The sequence below is a fragment of the Ylistrum balloti genome, unplaced genomic scaffold, assembly GCF_031769215.1.
Source record: "Ylistrum balloti isolate Yb309-2 unplaced genomic scaffold, AGI_CSIRO_Ybal_v1 Utg370466, whole genome shotgun sequence".
NCBI lineage: Eukaryota > Metazoa > Mollusca > Bivalvia > Pectinida > Pectinidae > Ylistrum > Ylistrum balloti.
In genome coordinates this window covers 480,713-508,621 of record NW_026782307.1, presented here as the reverse complement: position 1 = coordinate 508,621, position 27,909 = coordinate 480,713, and the positions used below count along the sequence as shown (strand labels likewise).

At 35.2% G+C, this 27,909-nt stretch overlaps 1 protein-coding gene across 1 annotated transcript; it reads left to right on the top strand.

Annotated features, from left to right (window-relative positions):
• The first annotated feature begins 92 nt into the window (after positions 1–92).
• Positions 93–26,182, top strand: LOC132555260 (prolyl endopeptidase-like). The gene is made up of 19 exons (XM_060219610.1): positions 93–105; positions 4,114–4,317; positions 4,988–5,115; positions 5,418–5,513; positions 6,905–7,073; positions 9,203–9,304; positions 10,202–10,344; positions 11,377–11,542; positions 13,291–13,386; positions 14,054–14,158; positions 14,945–15,049; positions 16,208–16,288; positions 16,826–16,939; positions 17,797–17,945; positions 18,491–18,703; positions 19,644–19,745; positions 20,461–20,617; positions 22,354–22,422; positions 23,391–26,182. The coding sequence occupies exons 2-19, from the start codon at positions 4,243–4,245 to the stop codon at positions 23,454–23,456; spliced, it is 2,136 nt and encodes a 711-aa protein (XP_060075593.1). The 5' UTR covers positions 93–105; positions 4,114–4,242; the 3' UTR covers positions 23,457–26,182.
• The last annotated feature ends 1,727 nt before the right edge of the window (positions 26,183–27,909 follow it).

The window sequence follows — 27,909 nt, the reverse complement described above, 5'->3', positions numbered from 1 at the left end:
TTTCTTTTTCTCAATATAAGGATTTCTTTCTCGCCAATCCGTGTTGGTTGAGGCCTTGTTTCCAATGACTAGAAATATGTGTCTGATGCTGTTCACAATGAGAAGGTATGTGTGAATTTCCCGTTTTTGTTTTCGTTTTTATTTATCTGAGTTTTGATAGAGAACATGTGATTTCTTTGGTCGGTCTAGATTAACACTGCGGATGTCATCAATGAAGCAGAAGACGCTTATACTTTGGAGCACCTTATTTCACTCTCCTTTGCAAATATCCTTTAACGTATCCTCTCTTGTGATCGTTCTATCTAAATGTTACGAATGGTGCAAGGATGCTTTTGTCAAAATCACGAACGAACCCAATGTGATCACACTTTGAAATGCGTCACAATACAACAGCTATGTGGCCATGAAATCTTGGCCAATGCTCGCTATTGCATCATATCACCAAACAGTATTTATTTAGTGATGTTTGATGTGTCAACATGGGGCTCTGGGAATGCAACCGAACAGCGCAAGGTTATCGGTAAGTGGTGTACAAATAGTTTAAACAAAGACTCATTAGTACGAGTAGTAACAGCAAAAACTTTTAAATGTTTTTATTGTCAAGGTGTCATGTTTAGCTACGATGACACACTGGAAGTGTAGTCTTCTGGTGGTAGCTAGATAACTTTGATGCCATGCCTTGAAAAGCAATCTGTATGCAGGTATTAAAGCTGACAATGCAATTAAAAAGAAATGAAAAAAAAAATGTAATGCTTCCGAGCCTTCCCCTCTAAGCTAACGATATCTTCCGGACATTTTATCTAAAGGAAACACTAGTACGGCTATCAGAGTGCAGACGTAAATTCCTGCGTAGGCTTTGCTACATCCACTTAATTCCTTCAGAAAAAGAGGTCATTAGCCAAATTTTAGACGATCTGCGTCAGAGCACCACTTTGCACGGATTTACACGACCAAGATTGAGAAAACAGAAATAATAGGCGTATGTTATACAACATTTTGCAAGCGATTCGGTGACAGCAAATTTGGTAGTATCTAGAGTTTAGTGCGCATGCTCGTGTTTCGGAATATGTGCGATGGACTGCAGGGGATTTGCTACGTTTATAGAAGTACTGATCATCTTAATGCTTAATGCAACTTCAAAGATCTCAGGTGAATGCACTCTTTTTAGGTCACGTGTACGTGCAGTCATTAGTGAATTATCGTCCTGTGATTCTCAACAGTATCAACAGTGAAAGGAGATGACGCAAATCGTGTCATTATCCCCCGCGCCCCGTTGTTTAAAAGGAAGACACAAAAAAAAATATATATATATGTTAATATTACAAAAAAAAATTTACTATTATTTCTCATTGTTCCATAACAGAGTATTGGAATGGAGAACTTCTACTAGACTACAAGCTTGATTACTAAAGAGTTTTGAGTACCGGGTAATTACCTTGAACGGTTACAGCAAACGGCACAACTAGGGCACTAACCTAATATACAGACAGTTTTGTGGGGTTGAGTTGAATGATTTCGAAGTTGAAGCACTGAATGGAAAACTGACAGAAATTTAGTGTTTTTGGCTGTTTCCATGGTAACAGGAAAAAAATGAATTGTCGTCAATAGCAATACATTGAAAGTTCCATCAACAACGCAAACTCGGTTCTCAGTATCAGAGGATATATAAGTAGGCGAGTCAAACAAGTATCTAAAGCAGTATTCAGACCAAACTTGAAATATGCATCATGTGCATGGAGCTCGTATAAACTAAAATGAAAACACCGACATGTCAACATAATCATAAACCTAATTCAAATTCAATAAATTTAGGGCAAAATATCAACAAAGGAATAATTTACAAAGGCTCCTAAAAAGCGCAAGGAGAGTAAGACCAGGTGTTCGCGCATTAATGTCGTATTCTGTTTCATCAACAACAACCGCCATATAAATCTCGGTCAATCCAAGTAGGTAATGTCATGTTCTCAAACGATAGCAAGGTACACAACAACGGAATCAACAAGCCAACTAATGAACATATTGATATCCCAAATCTGAAGAACCTTCCATGTAGCGAATAAACTGTAACTCTTACACTTATCAATGAGCATTTCACTATGGTATTTATGATTTTCCTTTAAAAAGACAGTACATAAAATCCTGCGTCGAATTTTTGACAAGGTGTACTGTGACCTGTGATATTTCATCAGTGCCTAGTCGTTTTTAAATTCGTTAACTGATTAAAGTGTTTCTTTGGCTAACTTTTAAATAAATGGAACGACAGGGCTCTATAGAGGCACGATGTGGTTGCAAGAAAGTCATACAAGTCTTGCAACGTGTGGCCTAGCGTTAGCATACTGAATGGTCAATTGGTTACTTAATAAAAGGCAACACCGAGGTCCCAGGATCTCATCTCGATAGCATACAGCCGTAAAATTCCCGTTAATGTCTTTAAACCTTGGGAAATTCATAACCGATCCGTACCCAAATCTGTCGTGATCCAAAGTACAAGTGCCCGCAAGATGCCTTCCTCGGCGGCGGTACTCACGTTGACGGCCATCTGATCGAAATTACGTGCATCGAGATACGTCTGTATAAAATATGAACCTCCAACGTCTCGGAGAGAAACATTATGGCACATGTGTCGTCAGCTATGAATGGATCATTCAACTCAAACAAAGTCCCAGTCTGGGATGGACGTGGATTCCGGAGTTGTATGTGATATTATTGAAGATCACAAAGGATCAATTGGACCCGTATCTTACGCTAATATAATGGTTGATGATACCGACACCTTTGAGCCCAGGGCGAGTGGCGACAACAACTGGAGGTCGTGAACCTCCTCTTCAGATCCTCCTGAAACTCTATTATAAGGATGGCTCGGGAGAAGTAAGGACGATGGCACAATCTCGCATTATGTCATAGCAGGTAAAGGGTCGGGAAGAGTATATCAAAATGCTCGGGGAGGGATCAGCAGGATTAAGAAAAGGATCAACTGGCTAGGCACATCTGAAGCGTCTACATCTCGATCTGTAAGTCGCGGAGGAGTCCAGGCATCAGATGGTATTGCTGTTGGATATAACGAGATTCAATCCCCCCCCCCCATCAGATGGTATTGCTGTTGGATATAACGAGATTCCCCCCCCCCCCCCCCCCCCCCACCGACTCCTAGAGACGATCTAATTATCAACATATATATGTAAGAGTCGTCCGAATTTCCCCATACAGTAAATTTACTGCAGGACTGAGGAAATTCGGGCAGTATTAACCAAGGAATATTTATCATGGAAAAAATCCCTTTAAATCATTTATATATTATACATAGAAACATACTCGGAAATAACACAAAACGGTAATACAACTAATTCCAACACTAGCGCACCTGTTTGATATTGTAGTTGCGGACTCAGCACAGTTTCTTCGTCTCAAAAAAGGCGAAGTCCGCGACCGGTAGCAAAATTGAAATGGGCGGGTACGTAGAGGTTACGAAATATGTCACGGGCTAAGGGAGACAACTCGCATGTATCTCACCAACACACTTTGAAATGACATTCGTTCTCAGCTGAGAATATGACATTACTTACTCGGATTGCCCAATATCTATATGGCGGGTGTCGGCGATGAACCAAAAGACGTTTACTCTTCCGGAATATCTTGTCTTATTCTCCTTGCACTTTTTTTCTGATTCTCCAAGTAATTATTTAGTTTGATTGAATTTTAGTTGATGTCGACATGTTGGTAATTTCTTGTTGTTTTTCATAACGTAATGTAGCCTTAATCGATCAAAAAATACATATATAGAAGTTACTGTCCGAATTTTCTCGCATTTACTCGAAAGTAAGGCTTCAAGAATATATCATAACTACGTGGTTGTAGATCAGCGCGAATGGAAGTTCTTAGCATTCGGAACATTGAAGTTCCGTTCGGGGACAAAAATGACTCGGTATAAATATATATTCTTAACGTGCTTTTATTTAGACTTTCAAATGTTGAAAACAATTAAATTATACAAAACATTTAACAATTAAACTGAATTTATAGTAAAATGATCATTATTTACATGGTTCCTTTCAGCAGAGACGTATATAACACACTCTGCTTTCAGTAACAATAAACTACGAAACTAAATTTCAGATTGGGGACTTCCGGAATTCAACTGTGTACGGGAAACCGGTTATCGTTTACAAGATTTGCTGGAAACCAACAGTGGCGAGATTATACAGGATATTAAAGCACATTCGTCCTATCAATACATTTGGCAACATGACCGGTATGAAGTTTCAAGGGCCAGATACTCGACGTGACGCCAGTAAGATCGATGATTACCATGGTACAAAGGTAACCTTTAATAAAAATCGAACACGGAGCACCGGCAAATCTGGCTATAGACAAATCGGCTATCTATAGTTATTGTATGTTATAGTTATCTACTTCTTAATGATCGCCTTAATGTAAACAAACAGTTGGGATACGGTCAAATTTCTTCAATGCGGATAAAAATGTGGGCACATTGATCTTATCCGTTTTATGAAATGTAACAGAAGCTATTATTTACTTCAATGTTCCGCAAGGATTCGAACCACGGACCAGGGACTTCCTAGTTAGTCTGGCCATTACTGAAAATCTTGTTTTTGTCAATATCAATTGCCATAGATTACTGAAAAAAAAATGGTGCAGTAGATTTTGCAAGGCACACTGTATTCCTACTGCCAAGTAGATGTAGTGATGCAATAGTGGCTGCACTCTTTTTGCAGTTGCTAGTCACTTTGGCAGTAGCTACTGGAAATTGGTAAGGGCCTAGTCCTCCAAATGAGTCTGGTCTCATAAATTCTGCATAAAAATAAAATCCTACAAAGCACATCCTTTGGAGAACCATTGATCAGTTCATCTTCACTTGATAAACATTTCTTCCAAAATTGATATTTGAAAACTTGCGGTGTCTGAAGTGAAAATGCCCGCATCAAAAGTGTTTCATTTTAATCTGACATTTGAAGGCTTCTTGTTTCAGATAGCTGACCCATATCAATGGCTTGAGGACCCAGACTCTGACGAAACCAAAGCATTTGTTGATGCACAAAATGATTTATCAAAACCATATCTGGAGCAGTGTCCTGTGAGGGGAAAACTTCATTCGAGGTAAATATTATATTGAAGTACATGTACATGCAAAGGTTATGACCTGCTCAACAGTAATAGGTAATTGATAAAATATGAAGATATTATCTTATCCTTATTATGTATAGTTTATTTACCAATAGTCTGAAACAGTTCTGATTTTTGTGTGGTGCCTGAATTTTTCACATTTCGAACTTCTTCTCAAGTTCCATCCATTGGATTAAGCTGAAACTTGCCTGAAATGATCCTAAAATGTCGTTATTTCATGGGAGGTCCACAGAGTGGGCATTTTGTAACTTGTATTCATATTGTTATCTTCAAAGGATCAAAGAAATGTGGGATTATCCCAAGTTTAGCTGTCCATACAAAAGGGGAGAAAACTTCTACTATTACCATAACTCAGGCTTGCAGAACCAAAGGTAAGATAGCTGTCCATCATTTTCAGTAAAACCTTTCATTTAATGTGTGGCTGTTGTAGTTAATACTGCCTTTTTTCTGCCCTGTCATTATAAAACTGTTACCATATATAAAAGACCTGATACAGCTACTGTTGTAGACAGTTGTCACCATTGTAGACCTGTCACCATTGTAGATGTGTTACCATTGTAGACCTGTCACCATTGTAGACCTGTTACCAGTGTAGACCTGTCACCATTACAGACCTGTTACCATTGTAGACCTGTTACCATTGTAGACCTGTTACCATTATAGACAGCTGTCACCATTACAGACCTGTTACCATTGTAGACCTGTCACCATTATAGACCTGTTACCATTGTAGACAGCTGTCACCATTGTAGACCTGTTACCATTATAGACATAATTTATGGATGTATTTATATATTAATCAGTCAAGATAAGTACATTTTCTGTAACAGTGAGCTGTTGAAGAATCCACATATTTTTAGGTCAAATGACCTGTGATGTTGGAATGACATATTACTGTTGTGTTTCCTCCATTTGTCCAGTATGACTGTTATCCAGTGTGTCAGCAGGAATGTTAAGAAAGGAAGCAAATAACGTGCTATTATTTTTTGGCCATGTAGAAAGCAACAATTTTGTAACATGATTGCACAACCATGGTTTCCCTCAACTACTACTATCTTAATATTCTCAAGATCTACAAGTACGATTGAGCTGAAACTTGCCTGAAATAATCCTGAGATGGTCCTTACTAAGTGTTTGTGAAGTTTTTGGGTCAGTGTGGAATCCAATATGGCCACCATTGTAAAAAAAACACATTTTATACTTCTACTGGTGCCATTGAACTGCAAATTGGTTTGGAATGGATGTTTAAGATTGAAAGTTGAAAAAGTCTTGTTGGTTTCTGGCTTGTTAAAAAGTTCAATATGGCAACATATTGTAACATGATTGCACAAACATGGCATTCTTGAACAACTTTTTTTAACTTCTGCCCAAGTTCCTCCAGTGGAATTGAGCTGAAACTTGTCTGAAGTGGTACTGAACTGATCCTGACCAAGTGTTGTGATTCTTAGGATAAGCCTAAAATCAAACTTTTCCTGCTTGTGACTGTGCTGACATTTTGCCAAGGTATTGAGGAACATAAATAAGGAGTATTTATTGCCTTTACCACTAAGATATTCTGAACTGCCTTAATAATTTAATAACTGTTTTTACTTCTTCTGCATATATAGGTCTTTATAGTCAGATGACATTAAGGTCCACTGGCTGGCCCTTGTAAGTAAAGAATCAATGACTTTAGCTGGATATGAATATCAAATTTTGTCAGTTAAGTGACTTGACTGTAATAAGAACAATTTTTTCTAGTGGTGCGATGTTTTAATTGCAGTGTCCTGTTTGTACAAGATTCTGTAGAAGGAGAGGCTCGAGTGTTTCTTGACCCAAATGCATTGTCTGAGGATGGGACAATTTCTCTACGGGGAACTGCCTTCTCTGAAAAAGGACAGTACTTTGCATATGGTCTTAGTCAAAGTGGTTCTGACTGGATAACAATTAAGGTAAAATATCTTAATATTTAAAACTGTGACTATTTCTGTCACATCTATAATCTAATACTGTGAATATATCTGTCACATCTATAATGTAATACTGTGACTATTTCTGTCACATCTACAATGTAATACTGTGACTATTTCTGTCACATCTACAATGTAATACTGTGACTATTTCTGTCACATCTACAATGTAATACTGTGACTATTTCTGTCACATCTACAATGTAATACTGTGACTATTTCTGTCACATCTATAATGTAATACTGTGACTATTTCTGTCACATCTACAATGTAATACTGTGACTATTTCTGTCACATCTATAATGTAATACTGTGACTATTTCTGTCACATCTACAATGTAATACTGTGACTATTTCTGTCACATCTACAATGTAATACTGTGAATATATCTGTCACATCTATAATGTAATACTGTGACTATTTCTGTCACATCTATAATGTAATACTGTGACTATTTCTGTCACATCTACAATGTAATACTGTGACTATTTCTGTCACATCTACAATGTAATACTGTGACTATTTCTGTCACATCTACAATGTAATACTGTGACTATTTCTGTCACATCTATAATGTAATACTGGGAATATTTCTGTCACATCTGTAATGTAATACTGTGAATATGTATCTCTCACATCTATAATGTAATACTGTGACTATTTCTCTCACATCTATAATGTTAAACGGAATATTTCTCTCACATCTAATAATACCTTATGAATTCACAACTATTACATTTTGTATATTGTAGAGTTGTTAGTAATTGTCAGGTACTGATGTTTGTTCTGTAGCATGCTGGGATGATTGACTTCCCAGTTTGTGTCAAAGGAATTATTTTGATCCTCTTTAAAGGTCACAGGTGTCAAAAGCGTTATATCATATAAACTTTATTTATTTGACAACAATTGCAATACAAGTAATGTCAATTTATACTAATCACTCTTGTTGGCCCGGATGTAAGCGCGCGAGGGGTCTTATTGTGGCTAGGTGAAAGGCAAGTGCATTACCACTGCGCCACCCGACCACCCTAAAAAAGTGTTAAACCCTGCAGACAGTCATTTCTTAGGGAACTGATATTTGGCCTGTTACTTGCTGGGATTGATGGCTATAAACTTTCTTTAAATGAGTTATCTTGATTCATTTTCAAGATTACAGGGACAAATGTGTTAAAAATTTTGAAATTCTTCTTTTCAGTAATCAATTGGCCCAGCTAGGTCATGGTATTTTTGTGATAGCATGCATGGAAAATAGCTTTAAAGTTTGCAGAAATTGACTTAACAATCCAACAGTTATCATCTTGAACTGCAGAAAAGGTGAATTATTCAGGCTTTAAGGCTTCTTGTCTCTGTTATATAATACCATAAATATTGCTTTTAAAAGTTCGTTTAACTTTGAACGAACATCGTAAATATAATATTTCTATGTTTTCAAATTTTAGCCTATCCTTCTTTAAATAATTTCTAAGTACGCTTGAAAGTTACCCAGTGCACAGAAGTGAGTGGAGCCATAGCATAGTCTTATAGGTCCATTTGTCCTCTTGTTAGCCCATCTGATGATGGTGGGCTATTCAAATCGCTCTGCCTCTGAGGTCCGTCCGTTCGTCATCAGTTGGTCCGTAAACAATTTATGTTATCACTATTTCTTGCAAAGTACTGGATGGATCTTTCTTAAATTTCATACGTAGGTTTGCCTTGGTCCCTAGTTGTGCCCATTTTATTTAGGGTCTGATAAGAATTCCAAAATGGTGAACAGGTGGCCATCTTGGATTTTGACTTTGAAAGTTTGTTATCACTATTTCTTGAGAAGTACTGGATGCATCTCTCTTAAATTTCATATTTAGATTCCCCCTGGTCCCTAGTTGTGCCAATGTGATTTTGGGACATCACTATTTCTGCAAAGGAATGTTAAAATCTCTTATCATTCAGAGCAAAAACATAGAAGAGAAGAGAAAAGAAGGGAAAAAATCCAACTTTCATAGAGCATATCGAGATCAAACAATGGGGACGTAATATCTCTCTGGGATCCCTTGTTAGAGCCTAAGCTCTCTTGACAAAGAAGCAGTTTGAAAGCATCATAGTACATATTACAGTTTTTTCCTTTTCTGACAGTTTAAGCGTGCACCTAGTGCTGAAGATTTACCAGATGTCTTAGAAAGAGTTAAGTTTTCCAGCATGGCCTGGACACATGATGAAAAAGGTCTCTTTTACAATGTAAGTAATACAGTAATTGGACAAATGAGACATAACAGTGACATGATAACATAACGGATACATGATAACATAACAGACACATGATAACATAACAGAGACATGATAACATTACAGTCACATGATAACATAACAGTCACATGATAACATAACAGACACATGATAACATAACAGAGACATGATAACATTACAGTCACATGATAACATTACAGTCACATGATAACATAACAGTCACATGATAACATAACAGACACATGATAACATAACAGTCACATGATAACATAACAGACACATGATAACATAACAGACACATGATAACATAACAGTCACATGATAACATTACAATGACATGAATACATAACAGTGACATAACATAACAGTGACATAACATAACAGATACATTTTAGAAAGTGTACATGTACATTTTTTGTACTCTTACCTCAATTGTACCTTAAAATCCATTCATGTTGTGTGGACTTGTCACGTTGTTAACCATATGATCCATTCAAAACACTTGCTTTGTAGTAAACAGTGTTGTTTACAAACATCTGTTGAGACAAAAAAAAAAAGAATCAGTGAAGTTGAATACAGAGGAGTATGAATCAGTTTATCATAGGCTTTATATTTATAGGACTAGTTCACCATTTCCTGACATTTAAGATACATTGTAATATAGTTGCTTAAGTGATTGTAGAAAGTTAGAAAGGACTGAAGAGTTTTTAGACTCAGCCCTTAATTATTTGGTAAACTCCTTTCAGCAAACAACGTAATTTGATGCATATATATTATTTTCTATCAGATTTATGCAGATTTTTTTGTTTGTTTTTTTATTTTTCGTATCATTTAAAAGAAGCAAAATAGGAATGAAGAGACATCATTGAAATTTCAATATAATTACAGCGGTACCCAAACCAGGAAGGCAAATCTGATGGCACTGAGACTACAAGTAACCTTAACCAGAAACTATACTACCATAGGCTGGGAACTGACCAATCAGAGGATGTATTAGTGGCAGAATTCACAGACAATCCAAAATGGATGATGTAAGGGTTTCATGCTATAGTATATATACCATACTTCCTGGTGGAAGGAAAACATCCCATATTATCACGTTATTGAACTGAATGATAGCCCCATCTGTTGCATTATATAGATCCCTCCTATATTTATCAGTGGCCATAGTTATTTATGTTACCTGTAATTTTTCTACAAGTTTTCTTTTAGAGAATTGGCTAAATTATCAACAATAGTGACCAAGTGATTTCAGCCTGCAAAAATGGCAGCTATAAACCATCTCGTATCATGCACTCACTATGTGTCCAATGTGTGCTGATTTGCATTTTAAATCTTCTCTCAATTTACAACTATTGATTGAGCTAAATTTGTCTGTAGTGATCCTGAGACGGTCCTGACCAAGTGTTGTCATTTTTTGAGTCAGTCTGAAATCCAATATGGCTGCAGTCTTGAAAATATATTTTAAACTTTCTTCTTATTGACAAGTTCAATTGGTGCTATTGAGGTGAAACTTAGTGGAGACATTAAGCAAGGGGAGCTAACAAAGAATTCTTTATTTTTTGGCCTCGTCAAAAGTTCAATACGGCATCCATAATGGCCATTGTTTAAGATGATTGTGCAATCATGGTTTCTAAATTCACATATACAGACTGTTGATCAATGGTGATAGATTTTCCTTTTATGATTACTCATGAACATCTTTATGTCTGTGTTTAAGTGAAAACTGTCCTTCCATGTGATGCACGTGATATATACATTGTATATATGCATTATCAATAAGAACAATGAAAAAAAATTTGTTTTATTTAGCATGATGTCACATTAATTTTAATGTAACCATAAATTAACCAAATTTTACAGATAAGTGGCCTCAGTACAGATAATCAAATTAATAAATATTATAATATGGATTGCTTTTTCTTTTTCTGAGAAATCTGAAGTCAAAAGTTTATAAAATTAGACTCAGAGGGTCTTACCTGAAAGCATTGAACAAACTTCAATACGCTTCTTACATATGTAAAAGAAATGATGTTAAATTAGTTTGTATCAATGTGTTTAAGTGGAGCAGAGGTAACAGAATGTGGGAGATACCTGATATTGGCCATCTCAGAAGGTTGTGACCCTGTCAACAGGCTGTTCTATGTAGACCTGGAAGGACTGAAGGATGGTATTACTGGACTTCTACCTTACGTCAAGGTTGTAGACAACTTTGATGCCGAGTACGAGGTGTGTTCTCTCAGGTTGACAAAAAAAATTGTATTATCACTGTTTTATTAGGTCATCTGGACCCGAAGGGTCCGATGACCTATAGTCATCATGCTTCGTCCGTCGTCGTCCGCCGTGCGCCGTGCGCCGTCCGTAAACTTTTCATTCAAACGACTTCTTCTCAAATACTAGAAGGTCTAGGGGGCTAATACTTGGCACAGAGGATACTGGCATGGAGCTCTACCAATTTTGTTCAAATGAATGACCTTGACCCACTTTCAAGGTCACAGGGGTCAAATATGTTAAAATCTTTAAACAACTTCTTCTCATTAACCAAAAGGCTCCCTGTGACATGCTGGGATGAAGGACTACCAAGTTTGTTCAAATGAATGACCTTGACCCACTTTAAAGGTCACAGGGGTCAAATATGTTAAAATCTTTAAACAACTTCTTCTCAATAACCAAAAGGCTCAGATTGCTGATATTGTGCCTGTGGCATGCTGGGATGAAGGGCTATCAAGTTTGTCTAAATGAATGACCTTGAACATTTTTCAAGGTCACAGGGGTCAAATATGTCAAAATCTTTAAATAACTTCTTCTCAAATACTAGAAGGCCTAGGGGGCTAATACTTGGCCCATAGCATGCTGGCGTGGAGCCCTACAAAGTTTGTTCAAATGAATGACCTTGGCCCACTTTCAAGGTCACAGGGGTCAAATATGTTAAAATATACAAAGGACTTCATCTCAATAAGCAAAAGTCTATGAGTGCCGATATTGGGTCTGTAGCATGCTGGGAGGAAAGGCTACCAAGTTTATTTAAATGAATGACCTTGAACAACTTTCAAGGTCGCAGGGGTTATATATGTCAAAATCTTTAAATAACTTCTTCTCAAATACTAGAAGGCCTAGGGGGCTAATACTTGGCCCATAGCATGCTGGCATGTTACAAAGTTTGTTCAAATGAATGACCTTGGCCCACTTTCAAGGTCACAGGGGTCAAATATGTTAAAATATACAAACGACTTCTTCTCAACAAGCAAAAGTCCATGAGTGCTGATATTGGGCCTGTAAGATGCTTGGAGGAGAGGCTACCAAGTTTGTTCAAATGAATGACCTCAACCCACTTTCTAGGTTTGGCTTGCTTTTTGTCAGATGACCGTTAAGGCCCATGGGCCTCTTGTCTTGAGTGAGGTTTGGAAGGCGTGAATAATGTTTTATCATTGTCTGTCCTGTCCCAACTCAAATCTATCATTAATCAAGTGACTTAAAAGGGTGGATGTAGCCGTACTGTATCCAAGATTGATATTCTGATGTTTGAAACCAGTACACTGATTACTCTAATCAACATACTGGTTAATGACTTCAAATTCATGTTAAGAAAAATTGATACATTCAAGTGATTATAAAGTAAATGTCTTCATGTATGTAAAAGATTATTAATTTCAATGTCTCCGCTAGGAATTGAACTCGTGTCCCCTGGCTTACTAGTATGGCTTTCAACCGATCCAGCTAAGGAGAACTTCTCTCTAGCCGAACGGCATTTTACCGCTAGTATTTTACCATGGATACATGTAAATGATGATGTTTAGAAAATTACACCATTCTATGTTACAAGATATTTGTACCCAGGTATTTACAATTTTACAGCTGTTTGTTAGGCGAGATGTCAAAAATGACATCTCTTTGTAGAAATACAGTTGATGTAATCATTTCTATGGTAGTAAAATAACAGGTTATCTATGATGAAATATACTAATGTTTTTGTGTAGTACATCACAAATGAGGGAATGGTTCTCACATTCAAGACCAACCTGAAAGCTCCCAGATACAAGCTCATCAACATCGATCTTTCTCGGCCAGACATGGTAGGTACACAACAAGACAATGTATGATCAGTTTTGTTTATATTTATTTGGGTTGATGTAATATGTTTTCATCTCACATAGTTCAAAGGACATATGAGCTGATGCCATAACCATGGCAACCATCCGTCTCACAAATGGTTACATGTCATTAACAACTAATTATAAGTGGATTTTGACCAAATTTGATCAGAAGCATCTGTGGGGGATGGGGAAGGAACTATTTGGTTTGCCTTGCCCTCATGAGCCTTCTTCAATATAGCAATACAGGCCCCATACATGGTCTCTGTTTTTATTTTTGTTTATTTTTGGCATTTGTTTTTTGTTTCTTCTGACAATACAATTGTGTTTCGATTGACCCGTCAATGTTGAAAGATTTGTTTTTTTCACAAGCGGAGTGAATTATGGTTGTTACATAGTTATATTCATCAGACTCAAACTCTCTGTGTCCTAGAATTGCTTTTTCTCATACATTTGATTTATATACATACATGCTCACTATAAATACTAAAGTTTCTTGTCAAATTTTGAACAGTTTAGTTTAATATTGACATCAATTACAATTACTGGGAAATCTTTGAAAGTTAGTCCTGCACAAAATCAAAGATTTTAACATTGTGATAAACATTCATTAGTTTGTGTGAGTAAAATAAGTTTATTTACATTGTAGGAACACTGGACAACACTTGTGGAGGAGGATAAAAAGAGTGTACTAGAGTGGGCAGGATGTGTCTATGACAACAAGCTGATCATGTGTTACCTGGAGGACGTCAAGGTATGGTACAACCAATGTCTCCCAATTCAGGATTTATATTTACATATCAAAAATACTTTTAATGCAAAATATTTAAGTTTCTTTTCATTGCTTAATCATGTACATATGTGTATATTTCTGTGATTTTTATAATAACTCCGGTCTGTATTTTTATCAAATTAATTCAGTATTAATATCTATTTGTATTTGATTGTTTCATACTCCTTGTGGTGAATGATGGGGAGGGGATATAATACCCTTGTCAACACTGTAACGGCTTCATTATTTGAGGAATTTTTATCAGACATCCCAAACTTACAGACTATCATATCTCTGGCGAGTTAAAGTTTCAAGTTAATATGGTCAAAGTCAAGGTCACTTTACTAATTTTTAGAAAATTCTTGTCAGCACTAGTAGCTTCATTCTTTTAACTCTACAAGGACCATAATATCCAGTACATGCTAAAACTTCAGGGTTTTAAAGTCGAAGTCACTTTAATTACAATTTACCTTCGTCTGTTAAGCAGTATCAATTATTCGTCCTTCGCTAAATCTGTTGTCACTGCAAAATATTCATGAAAACCTGAAGGCTATTTGACCAAATGTGGCCAGAAACATTTTTTCAATTTTTTCCATAAATGATGAGTCTGATATACACATCCACCAAATGATGAGGTTGTGATTGGCAAAATAAATACAATGGGAAAATATTTTTGGAAATCTTTTGTTTGGACATAACAAGTTTAGCGGATCAAAACTAGGTAAGTGATACAATAAATATCATGTGGTATTTGTTTTCATATTTCAGAATCAGCTGTTTGTCCATAGCTTGAATACAGGTGCTAGACTGGCAAAGCTTCCCTTAGATGTTGGCACGATAGCAGGTTACTCAGGCAAACGCAAGCATACACAGGTACATTAAAGATAATTACATTACTTTTAGGAATTTCTAAATACTACCACTTAGAGGAATACCATAGCTTACTATTGTAACATATCAATGGAAACTAACAGAATAGGAAAACAATAGACAACTTTCTGCTAAGCTGTATGATTTCAATTTCCCTTTTATGGATTGCAACACCACTGCATCCCCAACCTATGGTGTTAACATATCACAGCTGATTCAATATTCAAGGGTCTGATTCCATTATCATTATTTTCGTGCAAGATGTTGTCAACTGACAGTAATAATTTCTTCTCGATAACCAAAAGGCACAGGGTGCTGATAATGGACCTGTAGCATGCTGGGATGAAAGGCTTCTAAGTTTGATAAAATGAATTACCTTGACCCATTTTCAAGGTCACAGGGGACAAATGTGTTAATATATTCAAAAGACTTCCTTTCAATAGTCAAAAAGTCCAGGCTTTTGATATTGATTCTTTAACATGATTGAGTGAAGATTTATTTAAATGTTTGAGCTTGACCTACTTTCCAGGTCTCTGGGGTCAAATGAATTCAGCTCTTAAAATTTCTTTTTCAACAAGCAATAGGTCTGGAGTCATGGTATTTGTGTAATAGCATGTCTAAGGGATAGGATTTCAAGTTTGCAGAAAACGTTTTTATGAACTGACAATGTCTTCTTTGTAAGCTATCGAGTAGTTTGACCTCTTTTCTTATATGGGTTTTTATATTCAGATATATACTGTTAGGACCCATGATCCTCTTGATTTTAAATATTCTTATGATATCTTATTAAACTCAATATTCAGCTTATTTAAGAATGTGGTTACTTGTGGATGATAGCAATCAAATATCTGTTTTACTTTAGAAAGTCTGATAAATGATATTTTCAGAATCCATCAGTTGTAGATAAATTTGGTTTAGTCTTGAGACAAAGTATATTCTTGTTGAATTTCAGAAGAGTAATCCAAAGGAGAGATATCCTGATAGCTTTACAGCTATCATATGAAGCATGAAACAGCTATGTTAATTATAAGTCCTACATGTTATCACATATCTAACTCAAAAAATTTACTTGTTCCTATTTTTTGTATAAAAATACTTTCTTTCTATTCTTTGATTACTTTAATATATTCAACATTTAAGATTTTATTTTTCAACTTTCAGATATTTTATCAGTTCGTGTCATTCTTGACACCTGGCACAATCTACCACTGTGATATGACATCAGATACATATAGTCCCAAGGTAAGATCGATTGATATGACATTTAGATTTGTTATCACAGTTTCTTGAAAAGTACTGATTGGACCTCTGTCAAATTTCATAGTTAGGTTTCTCTTTGTGCCTAGTTGTGCATTATTGATTTTGGGACAAATAAGATCAACTTTGCTGAGAGGTGGTCATCTGAATTTTTTATAATGAAAGTTTGTTATTGTTATTTCTTGAGAAATATTGGATGGATCTTTCTCAAATATCATTTGTAGGTTCCCATTGTTCCAAGTTGTGTCTTCTTATTTTGGAACTGATTAGAAAAGCAAAATGACCGAACAGGGACCATCTCTGATTTGACAGTTAAAGATTATTGTTGCTATTTAGTTTGAGGAATTTAAAAATTTCATATGATGAAGAGTAAAAACAGGAAAGCAGTGAAAAGAAGGGACAAAGGTCTGACTTTTAAAGAACATAAATAAAGACCAAACAATAATAGACATAAAGATCTCTCTGGAATATCTAGTATGTTGTACGTTATAATTCTTGATCCTTTTTTTCTTTTTTTCACAGATTTTTAGAGAAATAAATGTAAAAGGATTTGACTTCAGTCAGTTTGAAACTAAACAAGTTTTCTACACTAGTAAGGATGGAACAAAAATTCCTATGTTTATTATACACAAAAAGGTAAGTACATTGAGTGTATTCTGAAGAGAAAAGTCTGTAGAGATATATTACATTATTATTGTAACTCATGCATTGAATGAATGGATTACACTGTATTATACTTTGCAATGCAAAAATGTCATTTTTGTTTTGTGCATAATTTACTTTCATGATTTTTGCAATTGAAGCAGATTTGGGAAATTAATTGCCAAAAATTAAGAAAAGGACAATAGATAAAATTTATACTATGGAAAAGTCTGTTTACAGAGAGTTAACTGTGATGGACATGTGATGTGGTAATAGTTAAAGTAAATATCTTTGAAAGAAAGTTTGTTAGTAGTCTCATTAAAGTTATGGAAAAGATTTAGGGCAATCTAGTAACAAGTGCTAGTGTGTCTACTGAACAGCAACAGTTTATGGTGGGATTATTGCCAATCTTTCACTCCTTGGATCTCAACCCGAGGGGAAAAATGATTAAGTTTGCAAAACCGAGACTTGCTGATCTCCCTGTCTCACCAACAAGGGGATGAATGATTATTTTTCTCTTACCCTGCTGATTTTTTAGTTTTTTACTTGATTTGTTGTCCCAATGCTTTGCATCATTGATATGATTTTAATTGTTCAGTTGATGTCAGTGAATTGATAATGTGATGTCATATCATTATCCTGACAGGGGAATTCCTCCCTTTCAATCTTAGGGCAAGACAAGGAAATCTCACACCGGTAAAAAACATAGGTTTACCTGTCCAGGGTAAGAAAAATTGTAGTCATTTTCTTATATCACAAAATATGTAAAGTTTATACAGAAAAACCGATTAAGAGATTTAATGAAAAAGCTGTTCAATTTGTGATGAAGTAATCTGTTGTCTTATATTTAGGGCCTAGAGATGACCGGTAACAATCCAGTGATGTTGTATGGTTATGGAGGGTTCAACATATCAATCTCCCCAAGTTTTTCTGTATCACGCCTTGCCTTTATACAACACATGGGCGGTGTCTACGCCGTGGCCAACATTAGAGGAGGAGGGTAGGTATTCACATCACTTGTATAGTCAGTGTACACGGTCATCAACATCAGGGGAGGTAATTAGGTATTCATATCACCAGTACAGTCAGTATACATGTTCATCAACAACAGGGGAGGTAATTAGGTGTTCATATCTAATGTATAGACAGTATACATATTTGTCAACATCAGGGTTGGTAATTAGGTGTTCATATCACCAGTACAGTCAGTATATCCATTCACCAACATCAGGGGAGGTAATTAGGTGTTCATATCACTGGTATAGTCAGTATACACGGTCTTCAATATCAGGGGAGGTCATTAGGTGTTTATATCACCAGGATAGTCAGTAAACACGGTCTTCAATATCAGGGGAGGTAATTAGATGTTCATATCACCAGGATAGTCAGTATATAGTCATCAACATCAGGGGAGGTAATTTGGTGTTCATATCACCGGTATAGTCAGTATACACAGTCTTTAATATCAAGAGAGGCAATTTTACATGAGGATATTACATTGGTGAGAGTTTAACAGTTAGATGTCATTTATGTTGTATATGACAGAGAATATGGAGAAACATGGCACAAAGGTGGAATGCTGGCAAATAAACAAAACGTTTTTGATGATTTCACATCAGCAGCAGAATACCTGGTGGAAAATAAGTACACTTGTCCACAGAGAATTGGTATCAATGGTGGATCTAATGGTGGACTGTTAGTGGGAGCTTGCTGTAACCAAAGGCCAGAACTGTTTGGTTGTGTTATAGCACAGGTGGGGTGAGTATAATTCATGTTTTCTCTTCTTGGCAACATTACTGACAGAAACATGTGCAACATATAGTTGTAATTTCAAAGAATAGCTCTAGAAAGATTTCAAATTGAAGGTCTCTGGATGTACTGTTAAGTCTCCAGGGATATGGCCTTTAGCAATTGCATAAAAACCAGTATTTTTTTGTATAGGCCTATGCATTGACCAGTCCTAGGAAATGATGCAAAGTTAATTTTTGACTAAATTTTAATTTTCAATGTCAACTTATCTTATTTATTTTCTGAAATCAAAAACCATGATACTTTGCAATGGTAAACATGTTTCTGTACTGATAAAATATTGATAAAGTGATGCTTTGTTGAACAAGAGTTCTGCCGTATGATCGAACATACATACTTCATGTTAAGAAGGGTATTTGAGTTTTCCAAGTTAATATAAATTAAGTTTGACTGTATTCTTATCATAAAACGTCAGATCTAGAAATAATGATTAAGATTACGTCAGTAATTAATGTCTCTACAATTGATTTTCGTTCACATATACTGGTACACCTACTTCTTGTAATGATGATATTAAATTAACCACTTTACAATAATGTATTTTGACCTCCTTATTCAAGATACAAAGCAGAAAATCTCGAGGTTGTCACACAAAATTTCATGGTAAATAAACAGGAATGGACAGTCTAAAGGTTGTCGCTCAAAATTTCACTAAAAATAAATATGAAAGTAGACAAAAATTAAACTTCTTACAGCTTAAACCATGTAAATTTGTTAAGGTCTTTAAATACTTATGGTTGGATTTTCGAAAAAGGCATTTTTTTATTTCAAGATTTATATTGTTAATATTTGACATATTGACGATTGAATGAAAAAAAAATGAACCTGGGGGGTCAAGATGACCAACTTATGTTTTACAGTATACCATTTGGTCTCTTCTCATTTGTAGTGTGATGGACATGCTGAAATTCCACAAATTCACTATTGGTCATGCATGGACAACAGACTTTGGCTGTTCTGATAAACCAGAGGAGTTCCAGTGGCTTATTAAGTAGGTTAATAAATATTAACACCAGATGGAAGTAAAATGTGTAAAATTGTCATAAGATGATATACACCAGTCACAGAGATATATTTTATACGATGTTTTTGTATAGTAAATTATAAAAAATCCCGGTTTTAATTGATGAGACTGTTCCACAAATTCTAAACTCCAATTAATTTGTTACATGTCTATATTTATCATAGAAAGTATTCCACAAAGCAAGTTCTGAAAATTTAATACTTCTCAATATCATTAATTGTGCCACAATGATTAAGTTAACTGTTCAACAAATAAAGAAATGGCCGGCTGAGTATGTACTCCGACTTCATGTCAAACTGATTAGTCTGTAGGGATATTTTAGTGTAGACACACATAGAAGTCAAGAGAAAGCAAATACAAAAATTGATCATTTAAGTCTTTTTTATATGTAATATATATGTATTAAGTGTAAATAAAGTAGAATAGTTTAATGCTGTATAAAGATGTCATTTTACCAGCTTAGAAGAGAGATAACAAAACCATGACAACTGTTTTCCATAATTCAGACGCATAAATCATAATCTAAACCAAATTATTAAGTTTTTTAAAATATTTTAGGTAAAGAACATTTTTGTTAAAAATAAGAAAAAATTTTTTTTTTGGTGCTTGACTTGTATACTTGGTTATGATTGCGTGCTCACATTATAGATAGGTATTGATGACTTGTGTTCACATTATATAGGTATTCACCTTTACACAACATCCGAGTGCCAACAGGTGATGTCCAGTATCCGTCCGTTCTACTTCTTACTGCTGATCATGACGATCGTGTCGTCCCACTTCACTCTCTTAAGTTCATCGCCGAGCTCCAACATGTCATGAAATCCTGTGACAAACAGGTTTGTTTTAGATTTATTGTCATTTATAAGAAAATGAAATCATGGTTTTTGTTACAGGATTTAAATTGAATTATTAGATCATCTGGCATGAAGGGCCAAGTAAGCTTATGGCATATCTGTGCATTTGTCATCATCTGTCAGTCAACTTCCCAAACAAATTGTTACAAGTCTTGACCCACAAGGTGGATTTTAACTAACTTTGGTCAGAAGCATCCACGGGGGAAGAGGCAACTATATTCTGATGAAATTATGAGTTCAACCATCTTGGGCAAGGGCTAGGGTCAAGTCAATATAGGGGAAACAACAGAAATTCTTTAAAATCCTTTCTTTAGTAGGAGTTATTCAATTTTGTCCAAATTTCGTCTGAAGCATCCATGTAATAAAGAGGATCATTTTCATGTAAACAGTAGGTCTCCGTCCCCAGCTGGGGTAGAAAATAGAGACGAAAGTCAATAGAGGGAACAGGGCTACAGTATACATGCATTAAAGACATACAACATACATCTGTAAAGGGACATATACCATAAAACATACATCCATAAGGGACATTTACATACAACATACATCCATACGGGACATATACCATACAACATACATCCATACGGGACATATACCATACAACATACATCCATACAGGACATATACCATACAACATACATCCCTATGGGACATATACCATACAACATACATCCATACAGGACATATACCATACAACATACATCCATACGGGACATATACCATACAACATACATCCATACAGGACATATACCATACAACACACATTCATACAGGACATATACCATACAACACACATCCATACAGGACATATACCATACAACATAGAACATACATCCATACAGGACATATACCATACAACACACATCCATACAGGACATATACCATACAACATACATCCATACGGGACATATACCATACAACATACATCCGTACAGGACATATACCATACAACATACATCCATATGGGACATTTACCATACAACATACATCCATACAGGACATTTACAACATACCAATAGATGAATTTAACATCAAATTGAGAAAATGGAAAAATCACCTTCTGTTGTTGATCACATCTTTCTATGGCTGTTTAAATCCTTTTCTTGGTATAATGTTCATTGTAAATTCTGATTGTTACGAATATTCAGTATGGCATTTTTTATTATATCGTAATTAATAAGAATTAATAAGAAGATGCTGCTTATATTACATATTATCTTAGTTCATGATATAAATGACAAAAGTCCCTATATATACTTTCTTCAACATAATGCAAGTGAATGTGTATGATATCCTGTATTGTGTTTCTGTTGTGGTAAAACTGTTATGGTTGTAGTACTAAATATGTCCTAGATATAGGTAATTACGAACAATAATAGATGTAGAATTTATATATATATATATATACAATATATATTAAATGTTCAAAAGCGTGTATTGAAATTCTTCCTCCAATATGTACAAAGATATAATATCTATTTATAGAATGTGTCCATACATTTCTTCCTACTACACTGTATATTCAAATTAGAAATACATGTTATTGTTGATAGTGCTTGAAAACATCCATACAATTCATTCATCTAATGAATCATGAGAGCCCTCCTGTGTATATGGACAGACTTGTTATGGGTATTGTTTTTTGTCAATAAAATGTTTGAGGGACAAAAACATTGGAAAATTTGTGAGTGAAGACATTTTTTTTATCTATGTTACAGACCAACCCACTGATGATTCGTGTAGACACTAAAGCAGGACATGGGGCAGGCAAACCTACTGCAAAAGTGGTGAGTTTGGAATTTGGAAGCATAAATAATTTCTGATTTTGAAAATCCATTTAGCTAAACAGCAAAATCGTCATGGAAGACAAATTCTGTTGTTGGTAGAGAATAGCTCAGTTTTGATAAGGACTGCTAACATTGTTTGCTAAATGGACTGTATTTGTACTGAACAACAGGACATTTTGTAATGGTAGGTATGAAGCAAGATATGTAGGTTTTATTTTATGTGAAACTGGACAAATAGTAATCTTACACATACAATATGAGGACAGGAAATCTTACACACACAATATTGTGAGGATAGAAAATCTTACACATAAAATATTGTGAGGATAGAAAATCTTACACACACAATATGACGAGGAAAGGAAATTTTAACCAATATTCTGAGAACTGCAAATTTAACCTTGTCAATAGTAGACATAGGAAATCTTAATCACATTTGGAATTCTTGTTTACAATACAGTAAACAAAGCATCATTGGACATCTTAACTAAGATATGGTATGTTACATAGATCTACAAGATTCGTTATAGATAAAATATCTCAGGAGTTGTTTCCCTTTCTACCAAAATAAATGGGTGTTATTATTGATACGCGACTCTCTCAACTTGTATTAACTGTAAAGATGGAAGGAAATTTTATCCATTTAAATGTAAACAACGGAAATTTTACCTAAATGTTTATTTGACCTGCAATGTTTATATGAAATTAAATAGATGTAAGTAAAGGTAACACATTTATATTAAATAAATATATTGCCAAGACCATAATCATTTGTTTGTGTATACCTAATGCATACATTGGAGCTGATATTCTTCATCAATGTATATATTGGAGTTTACATGCGTCATCTAATGTGAGTTGATATGCTCCAGCTAATGCATACGTTAGAGTTGATATGCTTCATCTAATGCTTACATTGAAGTTGATGTAGAAGGCAAATATAAATATTACAAATTTACTCATTTCAGATCGAGGAAATAACAGATGTATACAGCTTTGTATACCAAACTATGGATCTACAGTGGAGAGATTAAGGGGAGACAATTTCACAGTTCCAACCACTGTCATCAGGAATAAGGGGGCTTTTGCAAAAGGAATTGAAACTCTGGACCAGTTTTACCAGAAGGAAGAAACAACAGATACAAATCTTGATGGAGGCTGGCCAGTGAAACTTTCTGAAACAAACTCCCTTCTGCTAGTTTCCAGTTTTGTTTTTTTTTTACTTTTTTTTTTTATAAAACTGGGATGGTGCACACATGTATTTCTGGAAATAATCTTAAATTCAGCATTGCTTAAAAATGGAACACATTTTGTAATTTGTTCTTTGAAAGTTTAAAAGTGGGCATTTAGAGCACTCAACTTAGGTTTCCCTCATTTTGTATGGGTGTGTTTTTTTTATCACAGAATAAATCTTTGAAGTCTGGACCCTTTCAACTAGGTGACTCCCAAACCAGCCAAGAATAGACAAACATATAAAGAAGCTAGTAGAAATAGTTGATATGGAGACAACCCTCTCTATAAACTAATTTTATCTTACAGACTCATTAAACCTTTAAGTGACTGAGCAAGAGTTAAGAGTAGGGAGGTAAGTCAACTCACTACCAATTATTGTGAGACCTGAGTTAACAGACTGTATATACAAACTAATGAGTTTTTAGTGGAATGAAGGAATAGACAATCAAGAGGCTGTATTCCTTCCCTTTAACATAAACTAGTGTAAAACGAACTTCACAAGAATCACTTGTATGAGGGTTGTGAGCAAAAGGGTCGGTATAATTTATCTCAATAAAGAACAAGGAGAGTTTTCTGTGATGTATAAACCATAAAAAATTTGAACTTTTTAGTTTTTTTTTTTTTCATGCCTTATGATAGTATTTTCTTAATTGAATTAAAGGGGTATAGTGCCAACACCGTCATGTAGTTGGTTTCTAGATCCCTCCTCTTGATGCCCAAGGGTTCTTGTATGCATGACCAAAATTTATATGTAAACAGGTGATGCGGCCAGGTTCGTAAATTATTAGCAGGTAGTTTTGTTGATCATGAAAAAACTCCTTGATTTATCCAACACCTGATGTGATTGATTGCAACAAAGGTATTTCCTGAAATATATATATGCATCAACCAAAGTTTAATCAGAAATTCCAAATAACCAGTAACTTGTCATATATCCTTTGACGAGGAAGCCATACCCATTGATTTCCATTTATGCCTTTATACAAACTTGTCCAAGTTTGCTGTTCCAGTTTCAGCAAAGTGTTTCTGTACCATTTCCTAAGTACTACCATTTAATGTTTGCAAAATATAAGTGTATCATTAAGATATCATTTCTGTATCAGTTTCAATGTTCTACCACAGTGTTTGCATCAAACCTCAATAGCACAGGTGTAACATTTCCTTACCATTTTCAGTGGTACCACCAAGGCATTTGTGAGCACAACTTTCTACTCTAAGACTGTTTATGAAATGTTAAAATTTGTATAATATCAATAAAACCTTGTGCGATTTGTATATTAAGTGAACAGTTTGACATACATACAAGTTGTAACTTAAAATATAGAATGTTTCTTAAAAATTTTAAATATATTAAGATTTTTAGCTCACACGGATCCCTTTGTCAAGATTTTAGCCACACTTGGCCCAAAACATCCTTTGGTGAAAGGGAATCATTTTTGTATAAATGGTTGGTCAGCCCCCGTTTGGCGCTTCCCACTTGGGGCCTTCATTTTCTGTAGAATTCTGTCCCAATTTGGTGTGAAGCATCCTTTAGTGAAGCGTTGAACAAATGGTTTAACCTACTCTCTGAGGTCAGAGGGATGGGGAAATAGAAACCTGCCTTTAGAATTTCTTTTCCTTTAGTTTTTGATTATAAAATTCAGTGAAACAAAGCCGGGTGAACGATATCGGCCCTACTTTATCAATATTTTTACATCAGCATTCGAAGTATTTTTATCTTGCAGTTTGATGTGTACTACAGTGAAACCTCACCTAACGACCACCTCAAAATTACGATCACCCCGCTATTACGGATACTTTTTTCAGTCCCGTTTTTTCAGTATATATCTTATTATTATTATTATGTTATTCTGTATTACGACCAATTCTTACAGTCCCAACGACCACTGATTAACGATAATTGACCTCACAAGAACGACCAAGTTCTGACCAGTGATTAATGTTTACCTGGTGGGCAGTGAACTGCGAGCATGTGTGTCGTTCTCGACCATTGTTTTCGTCACTGGTTACCTACCCTGTCACCAGGTGGCGTTACACGAAGTAAACATCACTATCGGATGAACTTGGCCTAAACGTGTGAAACTGCATGCAAAACACGTTTTAGTAGCGATCTACTGCTTGTTAATTATATATTGATAGATCGGTAGGTTTGCTGTTAAACACCTTAGAAGCCCTGCATACCCAAAGGTGAATTATGTAGTCGCTTCGACCGATATTCCTTTGCGCGCACGCGCGTTCATACGTTGTCGAGGGTTTTTAATGTATCGAGTTTTATATGAAATCATGATGTTAATCTGAAGTTTATATCCTATTTTATCCTTTATTTTTGGAGTAGATTTTCATTCCTTATATACTGATACTGTATCATCAAGCAATGTCGTGTCTTGATCCAGGGGTGTTAGACAGAAAATGTCAATTTGAAGTAAAAGGGACCATTACATACATCTGTGGCAGTATAAGATTAGATTATAGATACAAATATGTATGGAATATAAAATATGCATAATTAAACTATTTTCATACACAATTTTATGTTCTTGCAATTTTTTGTTTGTCAGCATTTATTTTTTTCATTTTTCAAGACATCAGATCAATGATAATGGAACCCCGTGATGTCATCAACTATTACCTGGATATCAGACACAACTGTCACTATTTACCTTAAATGGAAATACCTGGATTCTAATAAACACTTGCTCAGCAGTCAATATTGGAATGGACGAAGTTTTTGAAAGAAACTAGAGACCGAGTCAGCCTACATTTTCAACACAGCTTCAAAAACTTGCACACTTATAAAATTTGGGGCTTAACATTACTCACCTACAACTGATGAACTTTCTATGAAAGACAGTATATTAATGACTTGCAAACTTGCTCAGGGTACCTGTCCGTGATTCCAAGTCATTTGTAATGAGAAGTTGTTTCAGTGTTTTAACAAATTGGTCACTTCTAACTTTTAATATAGTTCATTTCTTTTCACAAACATTGTCTGGCTTCATTCCCTTAGCATATTAACCAAATATCATGATACAAGTCCTTTGGTTATTTCATGCATTAAAAAAAAAAAAAAAAAACAACTTTGATGCATTTCAAAAAATATTACCTCCTGTGATCTTAAATATTGGTCCAGGAAGCTAGTTGAAGCAAAATTTACCATGCTTTAACGTTGGAACTTATCAGCTACATTTTATAGTTTCAGAACTTTTGCATAATGAAAAAGTTGTTATAAGCGAGTACAAAAACAGGTGAACGGCACCTTTCAATATAAATTTGACATCTGCGACTACGAATATGGAACAAGGTTATTTCATTTTTGAAAAACCTGCCTGACTTCATCACAGAACCCTACCAGCCAGATATTATCCTCTGCCTTTAGGTTAATCATCTTTAGTTTTGTGAGCGCTTCAGCACTTTGATGCCGAGACCTGGAATATCATTTCCTTCCTTATGGAAAGACCCATAGACTGACAAAGTCTGTAATAGATAAACAGTGGCGGTCAGAGACGGATTATGAGAAAGTTTACCATTTTTCAACCTATTCGAAAAGCATGAAACAGCAGGACAGCAATATGCAGAAGACCCAAGGTCACATGTCAAAAAAAAAAAAAAAAAAAATACATATACTCTTTAATTAGGCATCAATACTTGTATAATTATTCCGAGTGACAGTTGAAGATAGTTACAATATAGGTAATTTTTTTTCTCTAAGATTTGGCATAGACTATTAAGATATATTACCTATGGATCGGGCATACCCTAAAACAAAATCATAAAATGTATGTTAACAAAACACGAAATGTATTTTAAAATACACGTGCATAAGACACTAACATCTCGCTCGTGAAGTATGTCGTAAATCTGAAGGAATGATCGTGCGTCAGTGGGTGGGATTTTGGCTAAATTTAATTAATTGTAAGAAATGTCCGCACCAAATAAAAATGTGTTAGATTTTCTAATGCCAGTAAATAATAACGGATTCACTCCATCCAGTCCGTGCTTGTGATGTTCTTTATGATCTCCCAGAGTTACTTCCCTTCGTTTCACTCTCGTCAGTAAGCTTGGCAGCTGGTGAGGGCCGATAATGACCTTGCTATATGATTACTATTTATTCCCTAAACTTTTCTAGAGTGAATAAAGAATGTGATTCCAGATGTTTGCCAAAGAACAATGGTTTCCGGTTAAAATCTCGATGTTAACTGTTTACGTCACAGCTCATTACTGTTCGGTATTTTCCGCTCACTACTCGAGAATTAC

Bases quoted from the DNA above. Each gene is read 5' to 3' on its own strand.
- LOC132555260 (XM_060219610.1), top strand. From the start codon at position 4,243: ATGACCGGTATGAAGTTTCAAGGGCCAGATACTCGACGTGACGCCAGT. The intron at 11,543-13,290 runs GTGTGTTCTCTC...GTTTTTGTGTAG, and splicing joins ACTTTGATGCCGAGTACGAG to TACATCACAAATGAGGGAAT. The intron at 18,704-19,643 runs GTGAGTATAATT...TCTCATTTGTAG, and splicing joins TGTGTTATAGCACAGGTGGG to TGTGATGGACATGCTGAAAT.